We start from the raw sequence: 26,956 nt of genomic DNA on the forward strand, positions 1-26,956 counted from the left end.
GTTTTGAAGCCCACAAGATGCAAAACAAAAATAGTTCTTCTTTTAATTGTTTTCTTCAATTGAGGTAATGCCACTTTCGTTCAGGTATAAATCACATTGTCATGTAAACACACACACACACGCTATTTTCCTTTGTTTTGTATTGCACTCTTCATTGCTTTTACTGCTGGAAAATTTTACAGTCTTGTAGCTGTAGGAGCTCTCCCAACTGATCATGTTATCTAATGACAACAAGATTAGACATAGCAATCTTGGTTATGCAAATAAGGGTCAAAGTTTATATTTGAAAAAGCCAATATCAAAGTCAAGATGATCTTTAAAACACTTTATTGTCATGTTTCAATGTGTCAAGGACCACTTGGTAAATACAGTGTATACTCAGAAAGCCTCAGGCTGTTAATCGACTTAGGCCTACTCGCACATGCAGACACATGCACAAGATCTCCAAATGGTTTGCATGATAGAAACATATTTGATCTAAATTATGAAGGTACGAAAAAGAATTCGACTTCACAAACATCATCTCAATATAACTTCAAGTCGCTATATCACATTGTTTTCGTTGTCGATCATGGGTGACCAATATCTCCCAGGCATATTACCTACAAACTCATCTACGTGATGAGTTTCATATCTCTTATTTTTATGGCAAGTCAGGTGCTATTCACAAATTCAAAGACACACAAAAATATTGACTCTGATCATAACATGAACGTGATGCTCATGTAAATATTTCTCCATTTAGTAATGTGCTCCAAGATCATGAATTTAACCACTCGCAAAATCGTCGAGAAGTCCTGATTCACGAAAAATTAGACTTGCTAAATATATGGCATATATAGTAGCTTAAATTCGTTTCTCCCCTTCTTTTTTTTTTTCCTTTGGGTTTTTTTTCCTTTGGTTTTTTTATTTTCCTTTGGATTTTTTTTTCCGCTTGTGATATTTTTATTGTTATGCTAAGATGTTATGAATCTTGAAAATCAATAAAAAACATAAATAGATAACAAAACTTAATGCACTTGAGTAATTTTCAAGGTATGGATAAAACAAAAAATGTAATTTCATCATGAAGCAACAAGAATATTAGAATTTTTTGCCTAACCTTAGACCCTTGACTTTTGATCCAAATCAGTACAAGCATTATATATAAACTATAAAGTTTCATGAAGATAACTTGAGCCATTTCTGAGATATGGAAAAAGTGAAATTTTAGCATTTTTCCTTGACCTTTTTATCTATGATTTTTGATCCCATGACCCAAAACATTTCCTCGTGAATCTCTACATGGTAATACATGTATACACTATTAAAGTTTAATGAAAATAAATTCAGGCATTACAGAGACATGGGGAAATATTGACAATTTAAGAACTTGAATTTGACCTTTGACCTTGAGTGTGTACACCCGAAAGTTGATAGGCATAGCTTCATCCACTCATACATACGCCTAGTTGCATTTGGATACCTCTGCGTTTAAGTTATGCTATCCACAAAATCAATTACAGATAAAAGGATGAACAGACAACCTGAAAACATAAGGCCTATGGCAACAGTCCGTAGTGGAGGCATAAACTGAAACGCAAAGAGATTTCATCTTGAATTACTTAAACCTGTACTGAGAGTAAAACGATAGGAATAAGGTTAAAAGAAAGATATTATTCAGAGGGGTGAAGGTTCAGGTGCGAGTTTCTTCACTATGGAATAGAGAATAAGGTTGTCCTAAAAAATGCTACAAGGTTATAAGCAAAGACTGTTATGCCCTGAATTCATGTGTTGCTATGGCGACTGGAATGCCTCCGCCATATTGCAGGGTTCTCCCAGTAGGTCTAGTAAGAGTACATCATTTGTAGAGGGAGACAAAGTGAAGAAACTCGCACCTGAACCTTAACCCCTCTAAATAATACATTTCTATCATTTAATATGCCTTGTCCGCCTTGGACTACTTAACATAACAATGTCAGAATTTCGGAGCTTGAGTATTTGTTCCATGTTAATCGTGTCACTGTCGGCAACCAGGGACAGCCCAGTGGTAGTGTCGCTGCCCAGAAAGTAGTAGATGACAGGTTCGAGTCCCACTGGTTCCTTTTTTTTTGACATGTTTGTTCATTTACAGATCAGCAGTCGCAATCTCAACAAATTTCATTTGTAGAGGGAGACAAAGTGAAGAAACTCGCACCTGAACCTCAACCCCTCTGAATAATATCTTTCTTTCATTTGGTATTCCTTGTCCGCCTTGGACTACTTAACATAACAATGTCAGAATTTCGGAGCTTGGGTATTTGTTCCATGTTAATTGTGTCACTGCCGCCAACCAGGGACAGCCTGGTAGTAGTGTCGCTGCCCAGAAAGCAGTAGATGACAGGTTCGAGTCCCACTGGTTCCTTTTTTTCCCCAACATGTTTGTTAATTTACAGATCAGCAGTTGTGATCTTAACAAATTTCATTTGTAGAGGGAGACAAAGTGAAGAAACTCGCATCTGAACCTTCACCCCTCTGAATAATATCTTTCTTTCAAGAGTACATCTTGACAATGCTAGATACAATTTCAAGTAATTGGCAAAAACTTGAAATGCCACGTTTGTCATGACTCTGTAGAGGATTACTTTCCTTGACTAGCTTTCATTTAGATGGATTCAGACCAAATTGTTTAAGAGAGCAAGTTTGGGAATTTGAGCATTTTTACCTGACCTTTGACCCTTGCCCTTTGACCCCATGGCACACAATTCTTCAAGGATAATCACTAACTGGTTACATTGATTCTCATGACAATGCTTAGAGCTATTTTCGAAATAACAGAAAAAATTGAGACATTTAAACGTTTTCACTTGACCTTTTACCCCATGCCAAAATCTTTCCAAACAGAATCATTGTGCAGAAATGCATGTATTACCTAGTTTGATTAAGTTTATGCATTGAGTAATCTCCAAGGTATGGCAAAAAAGTTTAATTTCAGTATTAGATAGTATTATTTTAACATTTTGATCTGACCTTTGACCCTTTACCTTTGACTCTAAAATTCTTGAGAGAATCATTGTCAGGCAGTACATGCATATGTACCGAGTTTCATGAAGAAACCTTGAGCATTTTCAAGGTATGAAAAATGAGTAAAATTTTAGCATTTTCACTCGATCTAAGACCTTTGATCCCATGGCCCAGAACTATCCCTACAGAACTTTTTCTAGAGAAATTCCCTTTCAGGACCAAGGTTTAATACAACATGTAGATTTCAAGTTATCTTGAGATATATTTGTATGGCCAAGTTCTACATGTATATAGATGCACATCATTTTTGAGCACATTTGCCGAAACAGTTCCCGAGATTAAACCAAGGGAAAATTGTGTGTGCGAGTGTGTGAGTGTTTGTTGGTGTAGCAAGATCACTTGCTGTATAATTAAAGAGACGACTTTGACAAGAGCAAAATCAAACCATGGGAACTAGGTGTCTTAAGAGCCATCTTTACCTTTATATTTTAGTTTGTATAATATCAACTTTGAAACAAATTCGCAATATCAAGATGGCCATGTCTCAGCTTGCTGTTATTATGAATATGTGATTAGTTGGTATATAAATACTGACTGCTTGTAAGGATGGTGGTGGAAATTATCACTCCCAAGGTGCTTTTCATACCGACCCTTCCATCATTCTGAGGCCTTGGCCAAGAGGTGATAGAAGGGGCAGTATGAAAACATCAAGGGAGTGATAATTTCCACCATTATCTGAATACAGAGCAGTCTATATTGGTTTTAAAAACCTCATTGTAATTGACTACATCTAATAAGCTATCTATACCTCTAGGAGTAGACTCTAGATCTAGTACAAGTAGAACTAAACCTTACAGGAAATGAGATTAAGAGAAAAGCGAATTGTGTAGGCTGCGGACGCCGCCCACAAGTATATTGTGCACAAATGTTGCGGAGAGGTTACGTATTCTATCGGATGGTTTTGACTTTCTTTGATTTGACCTTAGGTCAAGTTATAGAAATTTAAAACCCTGAGGCAATGGTAGGGAGAAATTTGCCATGTCACATGATATAATTTTGACAAATCAGAGATACGAATCTTCATATGAGGTCGACACAATGTCATTCTGAGGAATGCTATGTCAGATACACAATATGCTGATAGTAAATCACTGAAAAGAGTTCCAAAGGGCATATGGTCTCTTCTGAAGTCAGGTTAAACTCAATCTATAAAGCAATACTCACAGGTATGAAATGCTTGGCTTTGTGGCATTCATCAAAGATCAGACATCCATCAAATCTGTCTCCACCACACCAATCAATCAGCTGCTGTAAGCGACTCTGACGTCCACCAACTACAAAGACACATATCATAATACTTTGCTCTGTGTGATAGTTTTCTTTCTTAAAGACCTAGTCATGAAATATCAGCATGTCAAAATACAAAACAAAATGCCAAGTGGGTCTAATTCTCACATGAGAAATTGAGAAGAACATAGCAAACTTTGTAGGCTTTGAGGGCCACCAGAAGGCATCAGGTCCATTTGTATGCATTTTCCAAAAAAAAAAAAAAAATAAATAAATAAATGTAAAAACTAGCCTCTGCTTTGATCCCAGCCCACCCATGGATCTGCCATAAACAAACTTGAAAGTACACTCACAATGTACTCAAAGAATTTCTGGATGTTTGCAGAAGATTTTTGAAAATTTCTCTAATTTTGGGCTCTGGGCCTCCTTGGGCATGGTGCACAAATGTGCTTATTCAATCATCCTAGCAATAATACTGTACCTTGAAAGTTTGGTGAGAAATTTTATCACATGTTTTAAGAAGAAGATGAAAATGTGTAAATTGGCCCCCACTTGGGTCCCTCTGACGTAAACAAACTGGAAACTGCACCCACAAACATACTTACAGCACTTTAGGGGTTCGCGTGCCAACTAGGGGCCTTAAAAGTCGGTGATGCATGATGCCCATTTGTGGCACAAATGTAACAAAAAGCCACAAGCCCTCATATCATGTGTGGACTGAAATGAGTTCCACTCACAGGGTCCTCAACTTGAAGCCTTTTGGGCACTGCTGTCTTTGAATGTAGCTAGCTAAAAGCCAGTCAACAGCTGATTGCTTCCTTTACACATGGCCAGAAACAGAATTTGAGTAAAAGTGCTTTACTGATATCTTACAAAACTGTTCTGATTTGTGAGAAACCTTCACTTCCATATGATCAATGAAGAAAGGCAAAGCATCCTCTGATTTGACTTACCTCCTTTTTGCACTGAGGACACCAGAGTTGCATATGTGCTGAAAACTATTCCATCTTTCATGCTGGATGAAAGTCCAAATGCCCTACAACAAAGGCAATGCAAAATGGCACAGGCTCATTTAAGTCCAATCTGTAATTCAATTTTTGTCAACAGTGTCTGGTCATCTTATGTAGACATTACCTATTCCTGACATTTTACAATGTAATAAGTTTATCACCTCACCTGTCAGCCAAACATTGGTGTGTACAGATCTGGAGTCTAGCATCAGTAGTTTCAGCTTTTTACAGAAAAATACGACAGTACAAACGCATTTACACTCAACAAAAATGAGAGCAATCTACGGGAGCAATCTACAAACAACGTTTAGCTTTACAACTAACCAAATATACGTAATATTCTGTATCTGCATAATGTACATGTACATATATGATAGGAACTACGACAATAGAAAATGTGAAGGCACCATCGTTCAAAATCATAATAGTTCAGTGCACTTCATGAACAATATATCAAAATGTACAATGACTCATTTCTAACAGATATATTTCTGTGGAAGAAATCAAAAGGCACTCTTGCCTGCATTTTGCACATATTATGTAAAACTTTAAGAGAACTTGATGCCATGAATGCTCTTTTCAGATACTACATGTAGTTCCTTTTCACTTTTTTGTTTTAATACTTTGTACACATTTCTAGGTGTCAAATATGGACACACCTGCTAAACAAAATAAATAAAAGAAACAAACCAAACACCTTATCGGTCATCATGAAACTGATCTGAAGACCATCCTCCTTCCTCTCTCTTACAGCAAAGAAAAAGACATGCACGCACACACAGCTTATAATTTTTTTTCCTTTTTACATGAAGTACCTGGTACTAAATATCAAGATGATCATGTCTTTTGTTATAATAATGAGTATCTTCATTTGGGAGTCCTTATAGTACAACTCCCAGTAAGTATTTTTTTGTTTTTGTTTTTTAAAGGAAGTAAGTTGAATTACTGCTACAATTGTGCAAAGCTATGGTGAAGGTCTAACGATGCATAAAAAAGGATTACTTACCTGGTTTCCTTGTCCAAGTGTTGACAACCTTCAATAACTTTGATGTGACAGCCAAGATCATTCACATCTCTACATAAAGAAAGATTTTATTCTGTTTTATTTTTGGTGAAAAACACAAAGAATAATGTCATCAAACTCAAATATACAGAAAGAAAATGAATTAGTTTCAAAGTTGCTGCTGTACTGGTCTACCTACATGTATACATAGCAAAACATCACATTAAAGGGCCTATTAAATTTTGAGCACATGTATCCTAACATTTTCATTACATTTAACTTGAGATAGTTTTATCTAAGGGAAGCCATTTTGTTTACATACTGTATCTCCAACCTAAAAAAACCAACAATTGTTCTTTCTAACTATGAGTTCGACAGATACATTTCAGAACCGACTGTCATAATATAATCACTCTAAAAAAGCTGATATTCAACATTACCTCTGAGCATCAACCTTCAGGTCAGCAGAGATACTGAACCACACATGCTTTGTGCGTCCTCTCACAAAATTGTCCAGCACAATACCAGAAATCTAGCAAACAGAATACCAAAAATCAGTATATGTCAGCAAAACAAAATTTGGGGAGGTGTCGCTGTCAGACATAAGTGCAACCCCCCAGCCTCCAATCAAATTTGCACGGCTTAATGGCGTTACACCTGCAAAACATACAATAACAATGAAGTGTTCTGTACTTTTAGAAACCCTTTTGTACTGAACAAGCAAAGACATTCATGTGGCATGCAGTCCGTGTCTTGAGTTTAGAACAATCCAGAAAAGTGATAACTGAGGTCAGACTTTACTACAGATCTGTATTAAAAACAAAAGAGGCTAGCGCATGGAGTATGAAATTTCTGAAAAGAAAAGAATCCATCAAAATTGCTTTGAGTGCAGCAAAGGAGAGCCATTCTTAGCACAGAATTAAGACACAGCATTAGACCCTCTCCCACAATGAACCAACAACAAGCAACAACAACAACATAACACTTTCTAGCTTCAAGCCGATGTGAAAGCAAACAAACCATATTTTGTATAGACTTTAAATACAGTCAACTTCGGATACCTCGACGTTGGATAAGCCGAATATCACTTACCTCGGGGGCAAAATGAAAGTCCCGATTGTTCCTATGGAGTTTCCGTGTATTAAAATCCGCGTAGCTCGAAGAAAATAACTCGAAGTTCGGTTACCTCGAAGTGAAATCTACTGTCCCGATCTTAATTAACTTATTGTTTTTCCCAGCATGTAGATCGAATCGAAATTGCAAGCACCACTCAGCATCTTCGATTAAGCGCGCGTGGACAGTGAAGAAGACATGTCACAAATCTTTTCACACTCGACTGTAAATATTCCTGATCAGAACAATCGCGCGCCCAAAGAAATACCCGGTACACAGCTGACAAGAAAAATCCCCAACACCTACCTACATACGCACATGGTACGCACATAGCACCCTTGCCAATGGAGTGCTTACGATAGCACTACGCTCTGCCCCATCATCTTCTTTTCTTCAACCACTGTGTTTTAATTCTTGATCATGATAGTCATACCGTGCGCGTAGATTTCTTAACCGTCATGGCGCACCTGCGTAGGTGTTCACAGTTATATCTTTGGCATTAATCATGGTCCACTGTCCAAACATCAATCTCCTGCGTAGTGCCTTTTTTCAACTTTTTTTTTTTTTTTGCCTTTCACAAAGTATGTTTCATTTATTCTTCCCCGAGAACGCAAGCACTGATTTTTTTTTTTTTCAGCAATGCGATTATGAAAATATTGTGGAATATGAAGTGGAAGTATAGGCCAAGCATAATAAAGAAAAGAATAGACAGGGCTCCACACTAACTTTTATCGGGCCACCAGTATCACTGATTTCTATTTTTGATGGTCGAATTTACTCGAAATTAAAATCTGGCGACACAAAAAAAATGGAGAAAAACATTAGAAAAACTAAACCGGTCCTACTAAACATAGAAAAATGAATATTAAGCATTATCAAAGTGATACAGATGCCCATGTCTAAAACAAATGAATAGAAAATCCAGTCATCTTATTCTGTGTTTTAAGATTTAGCAAATAGGCGTATACTTGTAGATTATTATAAAAGCTGATGCCTATATATTTAGGAGGTCAAAACCTACGTTTGAAATGAAAACGTGGGAGCATTTGCAGACATTTGTTAGCATCCAACATTTGTTTTAGCATTGTAAAGAGCCGAAAGTTACTGTTATTCATTTCTTATTGTAAAAGAAATCATCCAACATTTATTAGTCTGTTAGCACCTTACGGAGCCGAATATTACCGTTAATCATTTTTAAATGTAAAAGCAAACAACCAACATTCATTTTAGCATCTTACGGAGCTGAATGCTATATTTATCCATTTCCAAACGTGAAAGCAAACATCAGCTATTTGTTTCAGCATCTAACTGAGCGGATTAATACCGTTAATCATTTCTAATGTAAAAGCAACAATCTGTCATTTATTTTTGCATCGTACGAAGCAGAATATTACCGTTATTCATATCAAACATACGACATTTATTTTATCATCGTACGGAGCCGAATGTGACTGCTGTCCACTTCCGAAAGTGAAATGAATCATCTGACAATTTTTTTTATCATCGTACGGAGCCGAATGTTACTGTTTTTCATTTTTGAACGTCGAAGCTGACATCAGACGTTTATTTTACCATCAAACGTAGCTGAATGTTTCTGTTATTCATTTCGAAATGTAATAGCAAATATCCAATATTTTTTTTTAGCATCATATGGGGCAGAATGTTACTGCTATTCACTTCCAAACATGCCAAATGTAAAAGCAATCATTCGAGATGTATTTTAGCATCTTCTGGAGCTGAATGTTATTGCCATTTACTTTCGAACGTAAAAGCAAACATCCAGCATTTATTTTATCATTGTAAGGAGTTGAATGTTATTGTTACTCATTTCCGAACGTCAAAGCAAACATCAAACATTAATTTTACCATTGAACGCAGCTGAATGTTACTGTTATTCATTTCGAAATTTAAAAGCAAACATCAGACAGTTATTTTAGCATCGTATGGAGCAGAATATTACTGCAACTTCCGAACATAAAAGCGATCATCTGACATTTATTTTAGCATCTTCCGGAGCCGAATGTTATTGCTATTTCCTTTCGAAAGTATAAGGAAACATCCGACACTTATCTAACCATCATACGGAGTTGAATATTGTTTTTCATTTCCGAACGTCAAAGCAAATATTCGACATATATTTCAGCGTCTTCCGGAGCCAAATGTTATCCTTATTCATTTCCGTACGCAAAATCAAATATCTGACATTAGTTTTAGCATCATGCGGAGCTGAATCTTATCGTTTTTCATTTCCAAAAGTATGAGCAAACATCCGACAATCATTTTGGTATCTTACGGAGCCGATTGTTACCGCTGTTCATTTTCAAAAGTAAAGGCAAACATCCGACTTTTTTTGGTGGCGCGATAGGGCCACCAAAATCTTCATTTCTGATATTTTGATTTCAATTCCAATTTTCATTCAATTCATTCATATAAAAGTCGATTCAATTCCAATTGCCAAGGATGCAAACAATCGGTAGGCACTATAACAGATACCATGTTGAACATCGATAAACGTCGGATAAGTCGAAGAAAATTCGACGTATGTACGCGTACCTCGAACCATTTTCTTCAGTCCCGACGAATTCGAGGTATCCGAAGTTGACTGTCGACTTTTCTTACCCTAGAAAGGATTGTGTATAGTGTACAAAATGTATATACAGCAAATTATAGAAGAAATAAAGTAAAACAAATCCTTCATACTGCAAAAATACATACTGAGCATTTGTTGAAGTTTTACAATGTATGCAATAGGTTTTATTAGAATAGAAATTGTTTATTAGTGCAGAGTTACCATATACATAATGCCAAAAAATCACATTGTTGAGGTAATTGTGGAATTTTTGCACTTCTCGTGTCACTCATGTTTTGGATGTTGTGTGACTCACGGCATGTAGGGGTGAACCATTTACCAGAGAGAAAGAGTGATTGATTGTGACTACCATATAATATGTGAGATAGGTAATTTGTACACTATTTACAAACATGTGCTAGTACTAATGATACTCTTGGGATGCATTCAAGCGCTCTCCTAAAGTGAACCATACCGTACCATACCCACGCCAGAGGAGCACTCGAATGCCCCTAAAGTGTACCGTATCGTACTGCACTGAGCCAAAAGTGGACCACTTCCTGATGCTTGACCTCTTCTAAAAGTAGCTCATGAGGTATGCTTTCTCAACAGAGTGCTTGAACGCTCCAAAACTGGCATGATACGGTATGGTACGCTTTAGTTCAGTTCGCTTTGGTTCGCTTTAGAGCGCTGGAATGCACCCTTGGAGAACTACTTTGGCACGAATCCAGTTGTAACTGTTAATGGTCAGAAACCCATGTCCAAAATTTGTCGTGTCAGTCACTCACCATTTTTTAATCATAATTTACTTGTTAATTGTAGAATTCAAATCCAACTGGTAATGGTACATGCCAGTCCTACACATGGTAGTCATGATCCATTCATAACCTCCAGGTGGGAAAATATGTGCACATCTCAGATTGTCGTGTCACTCACGTTTGAAAATGACCACATGCACTTATCTGCACCACATACACAGTATGTATGCTATGTCACTACAGCCATGGCATGTCTGAAGTCACATAATATATCCTTTCAGAAACTCTATTAATTTCTCTCTAAATGTTTCAAGGAAAACAGCAAATAACCAAACAGAATTATTATGCTTTACTGTACATTGCTGAAGTTCTGTAAAGGATACCGATAAATGGGTAAAGGTGCCGAGGCACTGGTTGCATGAGTGCAGACTTGGACAAGCCATATTAACAGGACAATGTAAAAAATAACTTGAAATCGTAAACTTTGCATGCAGCCGGTAATCATGCTGTCCCCATAATGGTGTTCATAAGTTCACTTTTTCACAAACATTTTGAAGAAAGGCTAGAGTGTCAGTGGAGCTGGCCTTTTCTTTTTTAATTTTTTTTATTGAGAGCTGGCTAGACACATCTAGTGATTAGTGTGTCATTGTGTGTGTAGTTAGGGTAGAGGGTGTGGGGCTGTGTGTGGTGTCATGGTTTGTACACAGCACATATAAAGGCATGTACATTGTACACGTGGTGATGTGGCGATTTGATCATTCACTTTGACATTTTAATATGTTAAAACGTTAAACCATAGCGCTCTATTGCTTCTCAGCACCTCACAATTTCTTCAGAATTACATACATTTCAAAGACTTTCTGCAGGAAACAATGAGAATAGATGAGGCTTGTCTGGAAAATTCATACCTGCATGTTTAACCAAAATGGCTACCTGATTATCCGGTAAATATAACATGCATCGGCTCTGTCTTTTCACTTTAATGTCAATTAAGCGGAGTACCCAATTAAAGCCCAAACAAAGTTCTGGTACGCCTGCAAAAGTTGTCAAATTTCGCACCAAAATGTGAACGTATGCCTAGGAAATGTGCGGAATAACGCTGTAATAACAAGATATTTGATGGGTAACAACGAAAATGCGAAATATCAACCAAAAAGGTTCAGTCTCAGAACTTACCCGAACGGGGTCAGGCTAGACTCGGACTCGGGGATAACTCGGCCTCGCTTTGCTTGACGGCGGGATGAGTTGTATTGGTTGTCCCTCTGGATTGTACAGTGTTGTACTATGGGAGCGGCCTGTATAAACTACATTGTAGCGTTCTGGCTACTCGCAGTAATGGTCCGAGTTGTTACAACGCGCGCATCAAAAACCTCTTTGGCGCGCATGCAAAATTAGTGTGCGCCTCTCAAGCACCTCTAAAAACAATCAAAGACGCTCTATAAACAACAACAAAAACTTCAAAGACCGCGCGTCTCAGCAACTGAGGTGATGTGCATATATACTAGTAGGCTTGAGCACCGCGCGCTGTCCATTTGTTTTGTACAGGATTAGCACGCACTTTCCTGTCTGCTCAGTAAGGCCTCGTTTGGTACCCGTAGTATTATAGAGTAGAATATGGCGATCACGAACTGTGTGTAAATTGTCTGAAATAGGGTCGAGTTTTCCCTGAGACCAAGTTAGTCTGGAGCCTTCTGGAATAAAAATTGGTTTTCCTACTTTTATTATTTTCTCAAAATACTCCAAAACGACTCATCATTCCGGCAAACCGCGTCAGCCAGGTAAGTTTCTTTGTAGACTCTTTCGATATATTGCAAGCAAATACGAAATGGTGCCAGACTGGTTCTCAAGCCCTTACCAGAACTTTGTTTTCACTTTAAGCACTACCTGATTTTGCGGAGACTACTGTACTTGTATTACATTGATTCACCATCAGCCAGCTGGGCATGCACCATGTGAATATTACACGTATGTGACATTTTTAACCAGTAAGAAGCAAGTGAAGTTGTCTATTTACTTGTCTACAATAAGTGCACTTAAAGCGTGCATGAACATATGACACACTATTCATACCCACGCACAAAAGGACATGTGCAACATCCGATGTATACAACAGGGGAAAACTTTTTTGGTGGAAATCCACTTTTTGATCCCGCAACCTGATAGCAAATCTACTGGATCCAGCTAGCCAATAGGTGTCTCTCTACAGTGAGTGCATGAACACTTGCTTAGTGGGCAAACTCTTGCTACAAGTTTGCTGTAATTATTTGAATTTAACAAGAGACCAGGGGGTCTCGTGCTCACCTGAGTATCGCAAGTTCACTTTCCACACAGTCACTTATCTAAATTGCACATAGCATTAATGTAGCTTATCACTTACATCAATTTGGGAGAAGATTTGAAAATAGTCCTAAATTTGGGGATTTTGTCTGAATTCCCCATCACCCCCCCCCCCCCCCCCACTTTGGTGGGGATTTTTCCCCATTTATACAAATGTATATTCTATCATACAAGCAATATCTGCCAAGTTAGGTGAAAATTTGACCATGCATTCTCAAGAAGATGAAAATGTACAATTCAGGTCCCCAAAGGGTAAGCATGTTGCAAATTTGAACAAAGTGAGATCATGGGGTTCTCAAGAAAAAGATGAAAATACACAATTTGGGCTCCCATTTGGACCCCCACCCCTGGGCACCAAGAGGGGCACCCCAGACTACACCATGAGCAAACTTGGAACTACAGTCATAAATGCACTAACTCTTAGTACGAACTTATCACATCTGGTTCTAGAGAAGAAGATTTTAAAATATTCGCTTTATTTATTCATTCATTCATTCATTCATTCATTCATTATCTTTTTTTTTTTTTTTGGGGGGGGGGGGGGGGGGGGGTTGGCCCCCGGGGGCTCTCCATGAAGGAGCATGGTGCCCATTTGAACAAACTGAGATCCCATCCCCTAGGGATGCTACCTGCAAAGTTTGGTGAAAATCCATCATGGAGTTTTCAAGAAGATGAAAATGTAAAAAGTTTATGCAAGACAGACGACACACAACAAATGTGGGTTGCTAAATGCTGGACGAAAAGCGATCGCAATAGCTCACTAACCCTCGGCTTGGTGAGCTACAAACTGGAAATGAAATCACTTGTTATGATGTTTCACCAATTATCAATTTGCCCACTGATGGAACAGCCCTTACACTATATACTGCGAGATTGTGCAGAGCCAGCAAACAAAAGACAGCCAATGGCCTGGTCCCACGTGTGTCCCAAATTGAAGCAAAGGCCTCCTTTCTTGTTGAGTGGAGGTCTGTCCACATGTTCCCTGATGGCTTCTGTAATGCCCTTTTTAAAACCATTTGGATTCTTTGTCCAAGATGATCACATCCTTAGTGTTAAACAAATATTTGTATAAGTATATGCATGTTATCACACAAGTGGGACAGGGCCATTCACAGGATTGGAAGCCATCTTTCAGCTTTCAATGTGCGCTGGCTCTGCACAATCTCGAAGTACATAATGGCTGTGCCATCAATGGAAGCTTCACTAGCCAGAAGAAGCTAATTGATAACTGTGAAATGTCGCTACAAGTGAGTTCATTTCCAGTTGTTTCACTCATATAATTATAATGATCTATGTCCTTGGAGGGGATAAATGAGAAGAATTTCTATCAGTCTCTCACTACATGCGAGCGACAACATGTTTACAGTCACTGTGGCTATCGTCAGTGAGGCAACATGCAGCCAGTATATATCAATACACAGCTCTTGACCAGCGAGACTGCAAAATTTTCAGACCTGTTCCATAATTGATACATATTCCTTTACAAATCTTTGTATGAAACCATGATCAAAAGCTCAACTTGGAGTGATGTCTCACCTGTCTCCCCTTTCCTACCCCAGCAGCATCACCAATGAAGAACCCTGCCCTGCAGCCATTAGGCAGAATCTGTTGGTGCCGCTGACACTATATGAAGTTAAGTAAAAAAAAAAAAAGCAAAACAATACATGAACAGTAATTCAAAAGGGAATGAACAGTCAAGATATTGTTTAGTAACATTCCATGAGCATTGAACAACCATTATAATCTGAACCGAGCATTTTGTCAATAGACTAGAGTAACACTGCATTTCAATAGAATGAGATAGGCCTGTACAGATGTATCTATTGCCAAGCAAGAATGTATCTACCAGGTTGTTCAGACCATAGGGGTTAAAGGGGAATGGGACAAAATGAGACCCAAAAAAAGATATTTTCTAAGATTTCTTAATGGAGGGGGGGGGGGGGGGGGGGCTCCCCTGGGGGCCCCCAGAAGGAATTTGGTGCCCATTTGAAAAATTTGAGATCTTATCCCCCTATATATTTGCGGCATGAAATTTTCACGAATTGCCACTGGCATTCAATGTTCTAGTGTAGACAAGACCTTTTGTGTTCATCTTAATTTTGTGAGTCTTGGCTCTCGCGAAATTGGCAAAATTAAAATGCACATGAACATTCCTCGTTTTTAAAGTATATTGGAAGTGAGGACATTCCATCCATATTTGATGCCCCTGTCGAGAGCTTAGGGTTCACCAAAGAGCTGTCTGACAGAGAGCCAGGTGAGAGAGGTATGCTTGATGGTGAAGGATGGTTTAAGCATGGTGACAGATGTATCCTCCCTTGTAAACTGGAGCTGTGGGGTTGGCAGTTTGGGCTACTGCCAAGGATCATGCTTTATGAAATAGCAATGACACATTTTGAAAGGATGGAACAAAGAATTTCTGAACATAATTGAAAGTGACTTGGCATTCCTCCATGTACAACAAATATCAGCTTCTAAGCCTACCCCTGAGTGTACTCACAGAGGAGTTCAAAGTGAAGAAGGTGCATTCATGTTCTTGACTATTAGGGGTTGATGAGTGACTGCAATGCTTAACTTGCTGAGTTAAAAAGGCTTTACAGAAAGTGAAGTCGATGCACTTTTATTGCTTGTATGAACTCTTTAATAGAGATGAGAACAATATAAGGAAAATATGGAACCATCTTACAGAAATATCAGATAAAGATCGTGGCAACAAAGATACAATGCATAACAATATTCTTTCTCGAGTATGTATGTGGTCCTGAAAAGGGTCTACCCACTCCCGACGTTTTGGCAAAGCATGTTCTTGTTGTTTTCAAGAGAATGTTCGATTCATTTTCATTCTCTTGAGAATGACAAGAACATGCTTGCCAAAACTTCAGGAGTGGGTAGGCTTTTTTAGGGCTACATATACTGCACATACACACCCAAGAGAGAATATGTGGTGCATCATCAAGCCTTTTATCAGCCAATGTTCCAAAAGAAAGCTTCGCAGATTTCAAGATACACGGTATGTGAAGAAACTTCAGGTGAATCAGAATGATGTTAGTATGGAATTTTAAACATCCTGAGAAATAAGTGAAGTGTGCAATAATGCTTTGTTTCTTTTTGTTTGGTTCAAACTGAAGCAGTTTGTATGGCAAAAAAAGGAGAAAATAGTACATATGATTCTGACACATTTATGAAACAGGAAGTTGATAAATCAGTTTAGATGCTTCCTGTAACAGTTGTTGAAGTGGAAAGGATTATTCTCTTTTTGAATGCAATGAAGTGATGTGGTTGAATTAATATCCCAGTAAGAGTTTTTATTGATCTAATAATCATCTTCCGGTATATTTGTTGATGCTCTTAAGATTGCGAAAGTCATACACTACTTATAAAAAAGGAGTTATTTTCTTTCAAACCAATAGTTCAGTAAAGTAGTTGAATAACTTGTAAACAGCTGTTTGATTAAATTGTCCCCCCCCCCCCCCCCCAGATGGGACATGATGCCCATTTGATGGAAATGAGATCTATCCCCCTAGGGATACTACCTGCCAAGTTTGGTGAAAATTCATCATGGGGTTTTCAAGAAAAAGAGGGAAAGTTACAACTTAGGCCCCAATTTAGGTCCCCTGGGGCCCCCAGGTGGGCACGGTGCCCACTTGATGGGAATGAGATTCAATCCCCCTAGGGATGCTACATATACATATACCTGCCAAGTATGGTGAAAATTCATCTTGGCATTTTCAAGAAAAAAATGAAAATGTATAATTTGGGCCCCATAAGGACCCCTCCCCTGGGTCCCAAGGGGGGCACCCCTGATCCTGCCATGAACAAACTTGAAACTACAGTTATCAATGTACTAACTCATAGTATTAACTTAGCTCTATCACTTCTGGTTCTAGAGAAGAAGATTTCTTAAGATTCCTTAAATTATTTAATTATTTTATTTTATTTTATTATTATTATTATTATTATTATTATTATTATTATTATTTTTTTTTTTTTTTTTTTTTTTGGGGGGGGGGGGGGGGGGGGTTTGGGCCCCTGTGGGGCATGGTTCCCATTTGAACAAATGGAGATTCTATCCCCCTAGGGATGCTACCTGCCAAGTTTGGTAAAAATCAGTCATGGGGTTCTCAAGAAGAAGATGAAAATGTAAAAAGTTTACGCACAACGCACAACGGACGCCGGACGCCGGACGAAGAGCGATCGCAATAGCTCACTTGAGCCTTCGGGCTCAGGTGAGCTAAAAACCCAAAGGTATATTCTACCTCTTTCACATTGTATGCATGCACAGCCAATGCACAAGGGAGACCAAGGGAAATACAAAGAATATATCCTTTCTGTTCCTACTGCTAATGAAAACTACGGCAATAAAGTTTGGATGTCTTGGTAAGACATGGCAAGACATGTGCTTTACTGTTGTAAAGTTATGAATATGACTGTAAGGTCAAAGTGATAATTTGCCATTTACATTTACTCTTCTTGCCATTTACATTTACTCTTCTTGCCATTTACATTTACTCTTCTTTGTATATACCACATGTCATTTTTTCACTATATCACTTGAAAGGATATTGTAGAAAGAAACACTATCTTTGCATATGACAAGCAACCGATTGGAATGGCACAGGAAGGACAAGTGTTGTACAGTTTGAATGGCATTTCATCAACAATTCCTTGATGAGAATCAAAGTGCTTATAGACACCACATGCTTTTATCCAATTCTCATTATATCTAACAGTAACAGCATTCTTCAGGAATATCTATAAATGGGATTGAGGTAAATTTGCCCATGATCAGGAACTTACTGCATACATAATTCCTTCCAGCTGTAGGTCGCTCAGTTTACCTCCCTGGATGATGGTGTCTGGGACAGATGCTGCCAAATTGTAAGTTGCCTTGGGGAGGGGAACAGCCTACACGTAATTATCACAGAGACAGCATAGAAAATGTTAACTAGAAATGTCGCTATGGTGACTGGTATGCCTCCGCCATAATGCATGATTCTCCTTATAGGTCTATAATACATGTGGACAATGTGTGATTACATTTTCACAAAATTGGCAAAATATTAAAATGACATTTTGGTCACAAATGTATTGAATGTTCACCTTCCTTGGCCTATGTTTAATTGGATGAATAGGAGAGCATGAATTTGGGGATTTAAGAACTTTAACTTGACTTTGACCTTTTCATAAGTTTATGCACTGAGTAATTTTCAAGGTATGGAGAAAATGTGCAATTTCTGAATTGAACAGTAAATTGTTATCATTTTCATCTGGCCTTTGATTTATAAGAGAATCACTGTCAGGCAGAACATTCATAAATATGTACTAAGTTTCAATAACTTGAGCCACTTCCGAGATATGGAGAAAGAAGTAAGTTCAGCACTTTCACTTGATCTTTGACCTTTGACCTTCTTGGCAAAAAAAAAAAATCCCAGAGAATCTCTATTGGGTTATACATGCATACATCAAGTTTAAAAAAAATAATCCTGCTGGCATTGCATAAATATAAGGAAAATAGTAAAATTTTGAAGTATTGCCCTTGACCTTTGACCCCATGAACCCCAAATTCCCTAGATAACCACTGCCAGTCAGTACATGCATATATACCATGTTCCATGAAGATATCTTGAACAATTTCCAAGATACAGAGAAAAAAGTAAAATTCCAACATTTTACTTGACCTTTTGACCTTTGACCTTTTGACCTCATGACCCCAAACTTTCACCAGAGAATCTTGATTGGGTAATACATGTATACACTAAGTTTCAAGAAAAAATCTTCAGGCATTGCATAGATATGGGGGAAATAGTGAAATTTTAAGCATTTGACCTTGACCTTTTGACCTTTGACCTTGAGCATATGCACCCAAAAGTTGATAGGCACAACTTCACCCCCTAATACACATACATGCCAAGTTTCATTACGATACCTCAAAAGGTTTTTTAGTTATGCTGTCCACAAAATTCGTTACGGACGGACGGACGGACGGACAGATGGACGTACGGACGGACAGACGGAAGGACGGACGGACGGACGGACAACCCGAAAACATAATGCCTCCGGCACCACTTCGTGGCGGAGGCATAAAAATACATGTCCCCATCTTTGGCATTTATGTATTTCTTGCCTTCATTTTAAACATTTTAATGGTAGTAAAAGTCCTCTAATTTATTAATATGACCAAGGAGGTCCTACCTCCTTGATATGACCATACTTGTAGGTCGCACATACCAACTTTTCCAAAGCACGGTTACAAAGGAAACAAATTGTATTTTATATTCACAATTCATGATGATGATGATACACTTTTAACTATGACAAAGTTGACATTTGTACTGGAATTACATTATCACAATGTCATGATTTTTCACCTTCTGTTTTCACAATCCATTCTATTTTTTTTTTTTTTCTGTTGAGGGAGAGGGAGTGTAAGAAAGGAAGTCTCGTGAAATACAGTGGCATAATGCTGATCTATGTGTACTGCAGGCTTTTGTCATCTTGAGAACGGATCAACAGGCATGATAAGGGATGCTGGAGCCTGGAGGATGTCGGATTTGTATGGATGCACCTCCATACACAGTCCGACCTCTCCTTTCAGGCCTCCCTTTGCCTGGATCTCACTACTATCTGGATGCAATCTTCTGTGATATATTTTAATCTGATAATTGTGGTGAAAAGGAGGCTTTGAAACTAAAACAAAATGCCATTGGAGGATCAGACTATCTGAAAATAAAATGTGGAAAACATGAAAATAAAAAACAATGACAATTACTTACAGAGAGTGTGGCTGCTTCCACAATGTCTCCAGGGTGCTTGATAACGCCAGGAATGAGAGTTGTTGCCTTGTACAGAGAAAACACCTCTTCACTGTCAGAAGATACAACCAAAAATCAGTCGATACTGGTATTGGCACTGTAATTCTCTTTAAAGCATTTGCCATTATCCTGTTATGATACTTCCTGGAATTTTACGGCATACATGTCGTTTTCTTGCACAAGTCTATCACTTTACCTCAACTTTAGAATTTGAAGGCTGACTGCTGTCCTGGTAAATAATAGAAAAATACAAGTATTTGTCATTTTGTTATCTTAATGTCATCTGATTATGAATTATTCAATGCTAAACTTTCATAGGTATGTATTCAAGTTCTGGACACTGCAACTCCGTAAAGACAATTTCAATAATGAAATCACCGACAAAATACATTTGCTGTAGCAAAAACAAAAAGCAAAAAAAAAAAAAAAACAGGAAAAGAAAATGCATGTATCATTTTGCATTCAATGCAATTTTTGAATAGATTTTATTGAAAATGACAGATTGAAGAGTGCAAAGATTAAAAAACTCACTCTGGTAAAATTTACACATACATTGCTTAATCAAAATGCTACAATATTTTAAACAACAATAAACATAATTATAGCTAAAAAAAAATCAGCACCTGTACTAATTTCCTTAGAATAGAATATAAAACGAGTCCAATACATCCATACATGAGGGCACCATGTTTATAAACCTCAGCCTCATAGCAGATTTGACATTTGCACTTTGATGTTGTGTCATGATTACACTCTTAAATGTCACTAGCTCTTCACATGGTTAAGTTTATTAATGGGGCCATCCATACAACTGCTATGAAAACCATGTTCTTTCTTCTCTGCATGTACAGACTGTATCTATGGACAATATACTACAAGAGTGCTTTGCTTGATATGGAGTACATCTAATCTAACATCACCAATTTGTCATCTTTGGGGCAGTACAGTGGCCAATGAACAATTCAAATACTGTTTTAAATTTGTCATACAGTGAAACCCCGTTATAACGAGATCTGAAGGACCGCCGATACTACCTTGTTATAACCGGTACCTCGTTATAACCGTACGCATTAAAAACAAAGAAAAACACAAGCACGAAGCCATATATACCAATCAATCAAACTTAAGAGCAGTCTTTGTCTTGTTATTATACCAGTATGGATCATTATTCTTGAGAAAGAGAATAAAAAGGAATTATTTGTGAATTGATGCAAAAAAAGAGGGAAAAAAGTGGGGGTTGAAATGCGTTCTTTGTTTTTCTTCCAAAACTCTCTTGTACGTCTCATATGTACATCGTACGAGCAATCGAGAAGTTCTTGGCAGGCAACAGTTGGCATGCAGGGTGATATTTGTGATGCTTTCTACACCTATATATCTCACTGCCTAGGATCTCTTCCTCGTGTATCAAACTACTCTGAAAGAATGAAATTTTTTGTTTGTATGATACAGCGTAAAATGACAATGAACAAAATCATGTTGTATAAAATGTGTTAGTTAAGGTTTTTCTAAACACCGGTGCAAGTAGTGTAACATGCATGCATTGTTTACCGTGTTGCTGGGTAATTATGCCAAGCAAGACTGCGATGCCACGCATTAATACTCCTTCATTGCTAGGGGCGGAGTCTATCTGCGGCACTAAATCCAAATCTTCTGACACATTTCTGTTCCGTTTGAAGGCAGAAAATCATGGCTCAGAAAAAAGCTAATTTCTTGCCTATTCTTCTTCATTTAACTTCAAAATTTCAGCACATGGTAAATGAAACATCAGACTACAAAATTAAATTAACTCGTCACATTGAGGACGAGTTAGGTGATACGCTTGTGGTCATCAGATGACAGTCATCTGTGATCGACAAAGAAAAGAATGTGATATAGGCACCTTGAAGTTATATTGAGCGTGCATGCGAAACCGTTTCTGTAACCACTCGGCCACGGGTCATCCACGGAAATGGTAAGACAAAAAAAAATAATGTATATATATAACAGGGGGAAAGTCAATGCCCACTCAACTAACGTGGCCGTGTGAACATCTATTGCATTGCTAGACGGAAAAGCGGCCTTGTAACGACTGAGGTCGCTATGCCATTTCTGGCAACTTGGGAAAAAAATACGTCCCGCAGACATAAAACCTATAATCGGCTGGTTTTCATACCTTGCCTTTAATCACAATTTTCAGTGTAATGACGTCATCAAATTACAAAACGATGACATCGTCTTGAAAGACAATTGTTCAAAGTACAACACCTCAGTCGTCGTCATTACATACTATGATCGGTTTGACAAAGTCAACCTGCAAAATGTTGCTGCAGTCGAAGCAATGTGGTCTCCAACACACAAAAAGAGGGATATGGCGTGTGTGTGTGTCTGTGTGTGTGTATAGGTGCGTTTATATACGAACGTGATTTCTACATGGACGAATATAGAATACAAATTGAAGAAAAAAAAGTAAAATAAAAAAAATTGTTTCGAGATCTTGTGGGGTTCGAACCCGCAATCTCACGTCTCTGAGACGGCGCCTTTAACCACTCGGCCATACGTCTCGACGAGAAAATATGGGGAACGTAAACTTATGTATGTGAAAGATACATGTGAAATCGTTTTGTCTACATTCCATTTTCATTTTCAGTTTTGAACTGCAAAATTGTCAATCAGATGAGGAGATTTCAAAGAATAAAATGCATGATTACTGCAGCTTATTGTCTCAGCTACAACATACTAAAGTTTCAGAGGAAATGAAGCAAAATCAGCTGAGATAAAGGTGCTTAAACGTTGTTAAGTCAATGCATGGTTTAAAAAAAAATCACCTCCCATAGACAATACACGTAAACTTGTCCGATTTTGCGTCTTTACCTTTAATCACAATTTAAGGTATGATGACGTCATCAAATATCAAAAGCATGACATGGACTTAAAAGGCAAATGTTCAAAGTACAACATATCTGAATTTGGGATAATATTGAGCTTAAACAACAGAGATACGAGCAAATGAATGTCAGAAACAGTACCTTAACAAAATTAATTCCACTTTTTTGATTTCAGATGACGATATGATGACGTCATAATGTAATTATGGAAATAATGATACTTGAAACGTTATGTCCAATTTATATGCTTTTGTAATATGCAATAAAAACATAGGGTAACCTGACGTTTTAAAGAGCTATGGCGAAATAAACAAAGACATGTTTTTTCACTATATTTGCACATAGACGCGCAGGCGAAATTTGAACTTTGACGCAAGTGCATTCCTTTGTTATTTGTCAGAATCGATCAGAAATCAATGGATATTGTTACTCAAAGTATCAGGAATCCAAATCAGTCAAAAAAAGTGCATTTTCATGTTACTGACGCGCTGTGCGCGCGAAAACGCGCGGACGGACGCGCACGCGCAAAATCGTTTGAAACGCTTAAAATTGTCTGAAACTTCGAGATTTCCCATTGGAAAGTTGTTTTGAGCCTTTTAAAAGTTTGACGCGCGCTTACGTGTCCTAGATGACGTCCTAGGTAATTAGCATCAGAGAAAGAAAGATAGAGCGTGACCTGAACTTTATGTCCACAAAAAATGATACAGAAATGACCTTTAGTTATGAAGTTATGATCGATCATGTAACATGGTCCGAAAATCACAAAATGGCGCCTAGATGACGTCATAGAGACGTTAATGTCATGAAAACCTTATTGTGGCTAGATATTGTTATGAGACATGTTCCCTGAAAATGTCATGTTATTCCGTAATGTCATTCTTGAGATATTGATGACACAAAATTGTCCAGAAAGAAAGAAGAATAAAAAGAAATAAAGAGAGATTTTGACAATCACAATAGGTGATACGCTGATAGCGTATCACCTAAAAAGACATTTGAGGGTTTTGACCAATTTTGATGATCTGACTTTAAACTCCATTTCTTCAGCTCAGCCGTCAGTGACTTTCGGATCCTTTTGTTGTGGTGGATCTCAAATTGTTTCTAGAATAAACTGTCTACAGTTATGGTTTATTGAGGAAAATATTATCTTCTGATATTTTAGGCTTTATAATCTTTTATATGGTAGGATGTTTTGTGATACAACTAGACCTACACATATGCATCAAATGTGATAATTCGAACATTTTTTGAAATCACTGCTCCAATACCTTGAACAGATAATGTCATGAGTAGATGCATTCATGCATATCATTTGGTACAAACCCTTGCACCAGCACGTCACACACCACCACCGAGCTACAGTATACACACACAGTGACACACTTATCACTCTCAGTGTCTACCACAAACTCCCATAAAAGCAGACTTTGACTGCAACATAGGACAGTATGCCAAGCACAGAAGTCCAGCTTTAAATGACACACATTTAGTAGTATGCAAGTGGCTTAATGAAGGTTTTGTTTACGAGATGTTGGGGCTACATGCTGATTGATAACAAAATTATGCTGCAGGCACGAACTATTGCACATGGATTAGACAGAAAAAGAAAGACCATGGGAGAGATGAAAAATCTTATTGACAAGTCATATAACTATTTCCCGCTGCATAACAACCCAACTTGCGCTCATCCACCCAGCAAATCATTTTCTCATGCTTCTCAGGAGGTTGGGTAGAAGATACCTACATGGCTGTTCCTTTCACATATTACATGTATTCATAACAGTGATTATGTGAACAATCCAGAGGGTCCTTAAAACTTTATCTACTATTAAGCCATGTTAGCTATACATGCTACAAATGAAGACTCATATTCACTATTGATGAAAATTTGAGAAAAAAAATGCTCAAAATGTCTTTCAGAATAATCTTAAAACAGATGAAAATATTCATTGCACTATTATTAATTCCTACAATGGGAGGGTGACATGCCCTCTTGCATTTCTTCTCCCCTGCTCGTTTTGAACTCTTGCAGTTACTCACTCCCTGCCAGTTGAGAAACTTGGCATTTCTGTATGGTGTAGGGTGCATTATATGTGGTAGCTATGACATTTGAAATGAAACATGCTTTATGGTTAATCAGAAACTATGCTTACTTGCATAACAAATGCATTGTCAGACATTACTTGATCCAAGCAGAGACTAATGTACACCTCTGTCACAAACAACTATATCTTCACTTTGAGAGCTTCTAAATGTGTGACTTGGTTGTACAAGTACACTGTACTTCTACCAACTGTACTTCTGGATTTGGAAAGACAGAGTATTGAAATTCACTCACTCTTCAAATATGCATTTTGGGGCTACCTGAATCACATGCATAACTTTGCATACCCTAGTCCTAAAAAATATTTCATTAAAGTCTGGTTAATTCATACCATTGGCTAGTTTTAAGGCAAGATTTCTATGGATTAGTTGTACGATGCACAGCAAACAAGGATTAACAGTGCACTCCCATTATAACGAAAAACGGTTAAAATTCTGATTACAGCAAAGTAAAAATTCAGGCCGCAATATTATCCACTCTATTTTTTTCATTGTTTATTTGTTTGGTTTTAACAAAATTTCGATATAACGAAAGAAAACTGCCGGTCCAAAAGGACTTTGTTACAACGGGAGTCCACTGTACGCACATGACATGACACGATTGACAGTGAATGAACAAAGTCTTGGCTAAGGTGAGCTAAAAGCAAAAGTGATAAAGGCACAACAAATCACTTAATGAATCAAAGATTTATTTGTTGGAAGTCATCATACAGAGCATTATAATAATTAGGGAAGAGAATCAAACTGTTTAATCAGTAACTTGCTGGAAAAGATCCCACTTTACAAATTTTCAGTAGACATCTACTTTCATATGCTATAGACTTTATTGTATTTAATATTCCAAACAATTAGTCCATAACACTGTCCAAAATTAAACTGTGGGCCACATAGTAGATACCTATGCTTTTGCAGCAGTCAAATTTTGGCGTGGGAGGCCAAATGTTAGTGCAGGCTTTTACCTTACTAATTCTTGGACAGTTTCTTCTGACAAACGTTTCATTTCATCGTCAGCACCATCTGAATGTTTTCCAGGCATGACACTGGGATTGCTGAACTCCGCCATGGTGGTGACTGTCTCATTTCTGTACAATGAATGAATAAATTCAATTAATGAAATAGGCTATGCATGGCAATACTTCCATAGGTCCCCCTTTATCATGCGTAGACATACTGCACCACTTGCAAAATGTGCGTGTGTGTAAAAATACATCAGTGCGTAGCAGGGTGCAAGATGTACACTGGCTGAGTCAAGTGGGGTGGATTGTGGTGTAAGCTACACTGTATACAAATTGTAGATCTAGATCTAAATGTAGATCTAGACAAGAACAACTAGATTTCTACATTGAAGTAAACAGGGGTAGAGTACTGATAACAAAATATTGCAAAATACAGTATAAGTGAGAAGTAGAGTCTTTCCCTTCAGGACGTCTCGAGGAATTGTGAAAAATATGAACACTTCAGGTGCTAAATGTACTGTCGTATCAACGTATCCATTTTAAGTAGACATAAGCCCTAACATGATCTAGTTTTTTAGCCTACATAGATAGACCTATTCCCCAAGTGGTCCATCACATATGGTATAGAGATATGATATTACCGGATGGCACAGTGACTGTAATTCAAGACATGCACATATCTGCGCAATAAAGACATTCACTACGCGCTCGACTTCGTAGACTAGCCTTACAGAGCATTTTATGTGCCAAAATCACCAAAAACGTGACACAAAAATGTAGAAATGCTAAGAAATTCACATTTCACCTCAGATTTTATAGCAGAAGGTGTTGATTATCACAAGATTTTATTGCGCAAATTGTTTGAAATGTTCATTTTAGACCTGGGAATTTTTTTTTTTTTTTGTCCTACCTAGTATTCACACAAATAAAATGCAGATGGCAAAACAATATATATTATCAACTTGCACTCTAGATGGACTAGACCTAGATCTATAAAGATCTAATCAAAATCACAAGATACAAATTTAGTGCTATACTATATAGCTCCAGTCGCTAAAGAAAACTCAAACCAAATCGTTGAAAGAGAAACTTGTGTTTATATCAATGGTGCAGTGCAGGTGTACTTTAACTCTTTATGTGCCATGGTGGAAACCTCCTTTGTGCC

At 37.7% G+C, this 26,956-nt stretch overlaps 1 protein-coding gene across 1 annotated transcript in view; it reads right to left on the reverse strand.

The window, feature by feature from the left end:
* The window catches only part of LOC139735357 (uncharacterized), a 107,869-nt gene extending 81,308 nt beyond the window's left edge, over positions 1 to 26,561 (reverse strand). Inside the window, exons 1-8 of the mRNA XM_071646106.1 lie at positions 25,795 to 26,561; positions 19,830 to 19,920; positions 17,854 to 17,961; positions 14,596 to 14,682; positions 6,723 to 6,814; positions 6,286 to 6,354; positions 5,223 to 5,305; positions 4,207 to 4,316 (exon numbers count right to left, since the gene is read on the reverse strand). Coding sequence (XP_071502207.1) covers positions 4,207 to 4,316; positions 5,223 to 5,305; positions 6,286 to 6,354; positions 6,723 to 6,814; positions 14,596 to 14,682; positions 17,854 to 17,961; positions 19,830 to 19,920; positions 25,795 to 25,898 — 744 coding nt within the window. The 5' untranslated portion in view covers positions 25,899 to 26,561. The remainder of the gene's footprint in view (positions 1 to 4,206; positions 4,317 to 5,222; positions 5,306 to 6,285; positions 6,355 to 6,722; positions 6,815 to 14,595; positions 14,683 to 17,853; positions 17,962 to 19,829; positions 19,921 to 25,794) is intronic.
* Between the last annotated feature and the right edge of the window lie 395 nt (positions 26,562 to 26,956).

Source organism: Diadema antillarum, unplaced genomic scaffold (genome assembly GCF_040938485.1).
Source record: "Diadema antillarum isolate AM-2024a unplaced genomic scaffold, OU_Dant_1.0 scf00000027, whole genome shotgun sequence".
Classification (NCBI taxonomy): Eukaryota; Metazoa; Echinodermata; class Echinoidea; order Diadematoida; family Diadematidae; genus Diadema; species Diadema antillarum.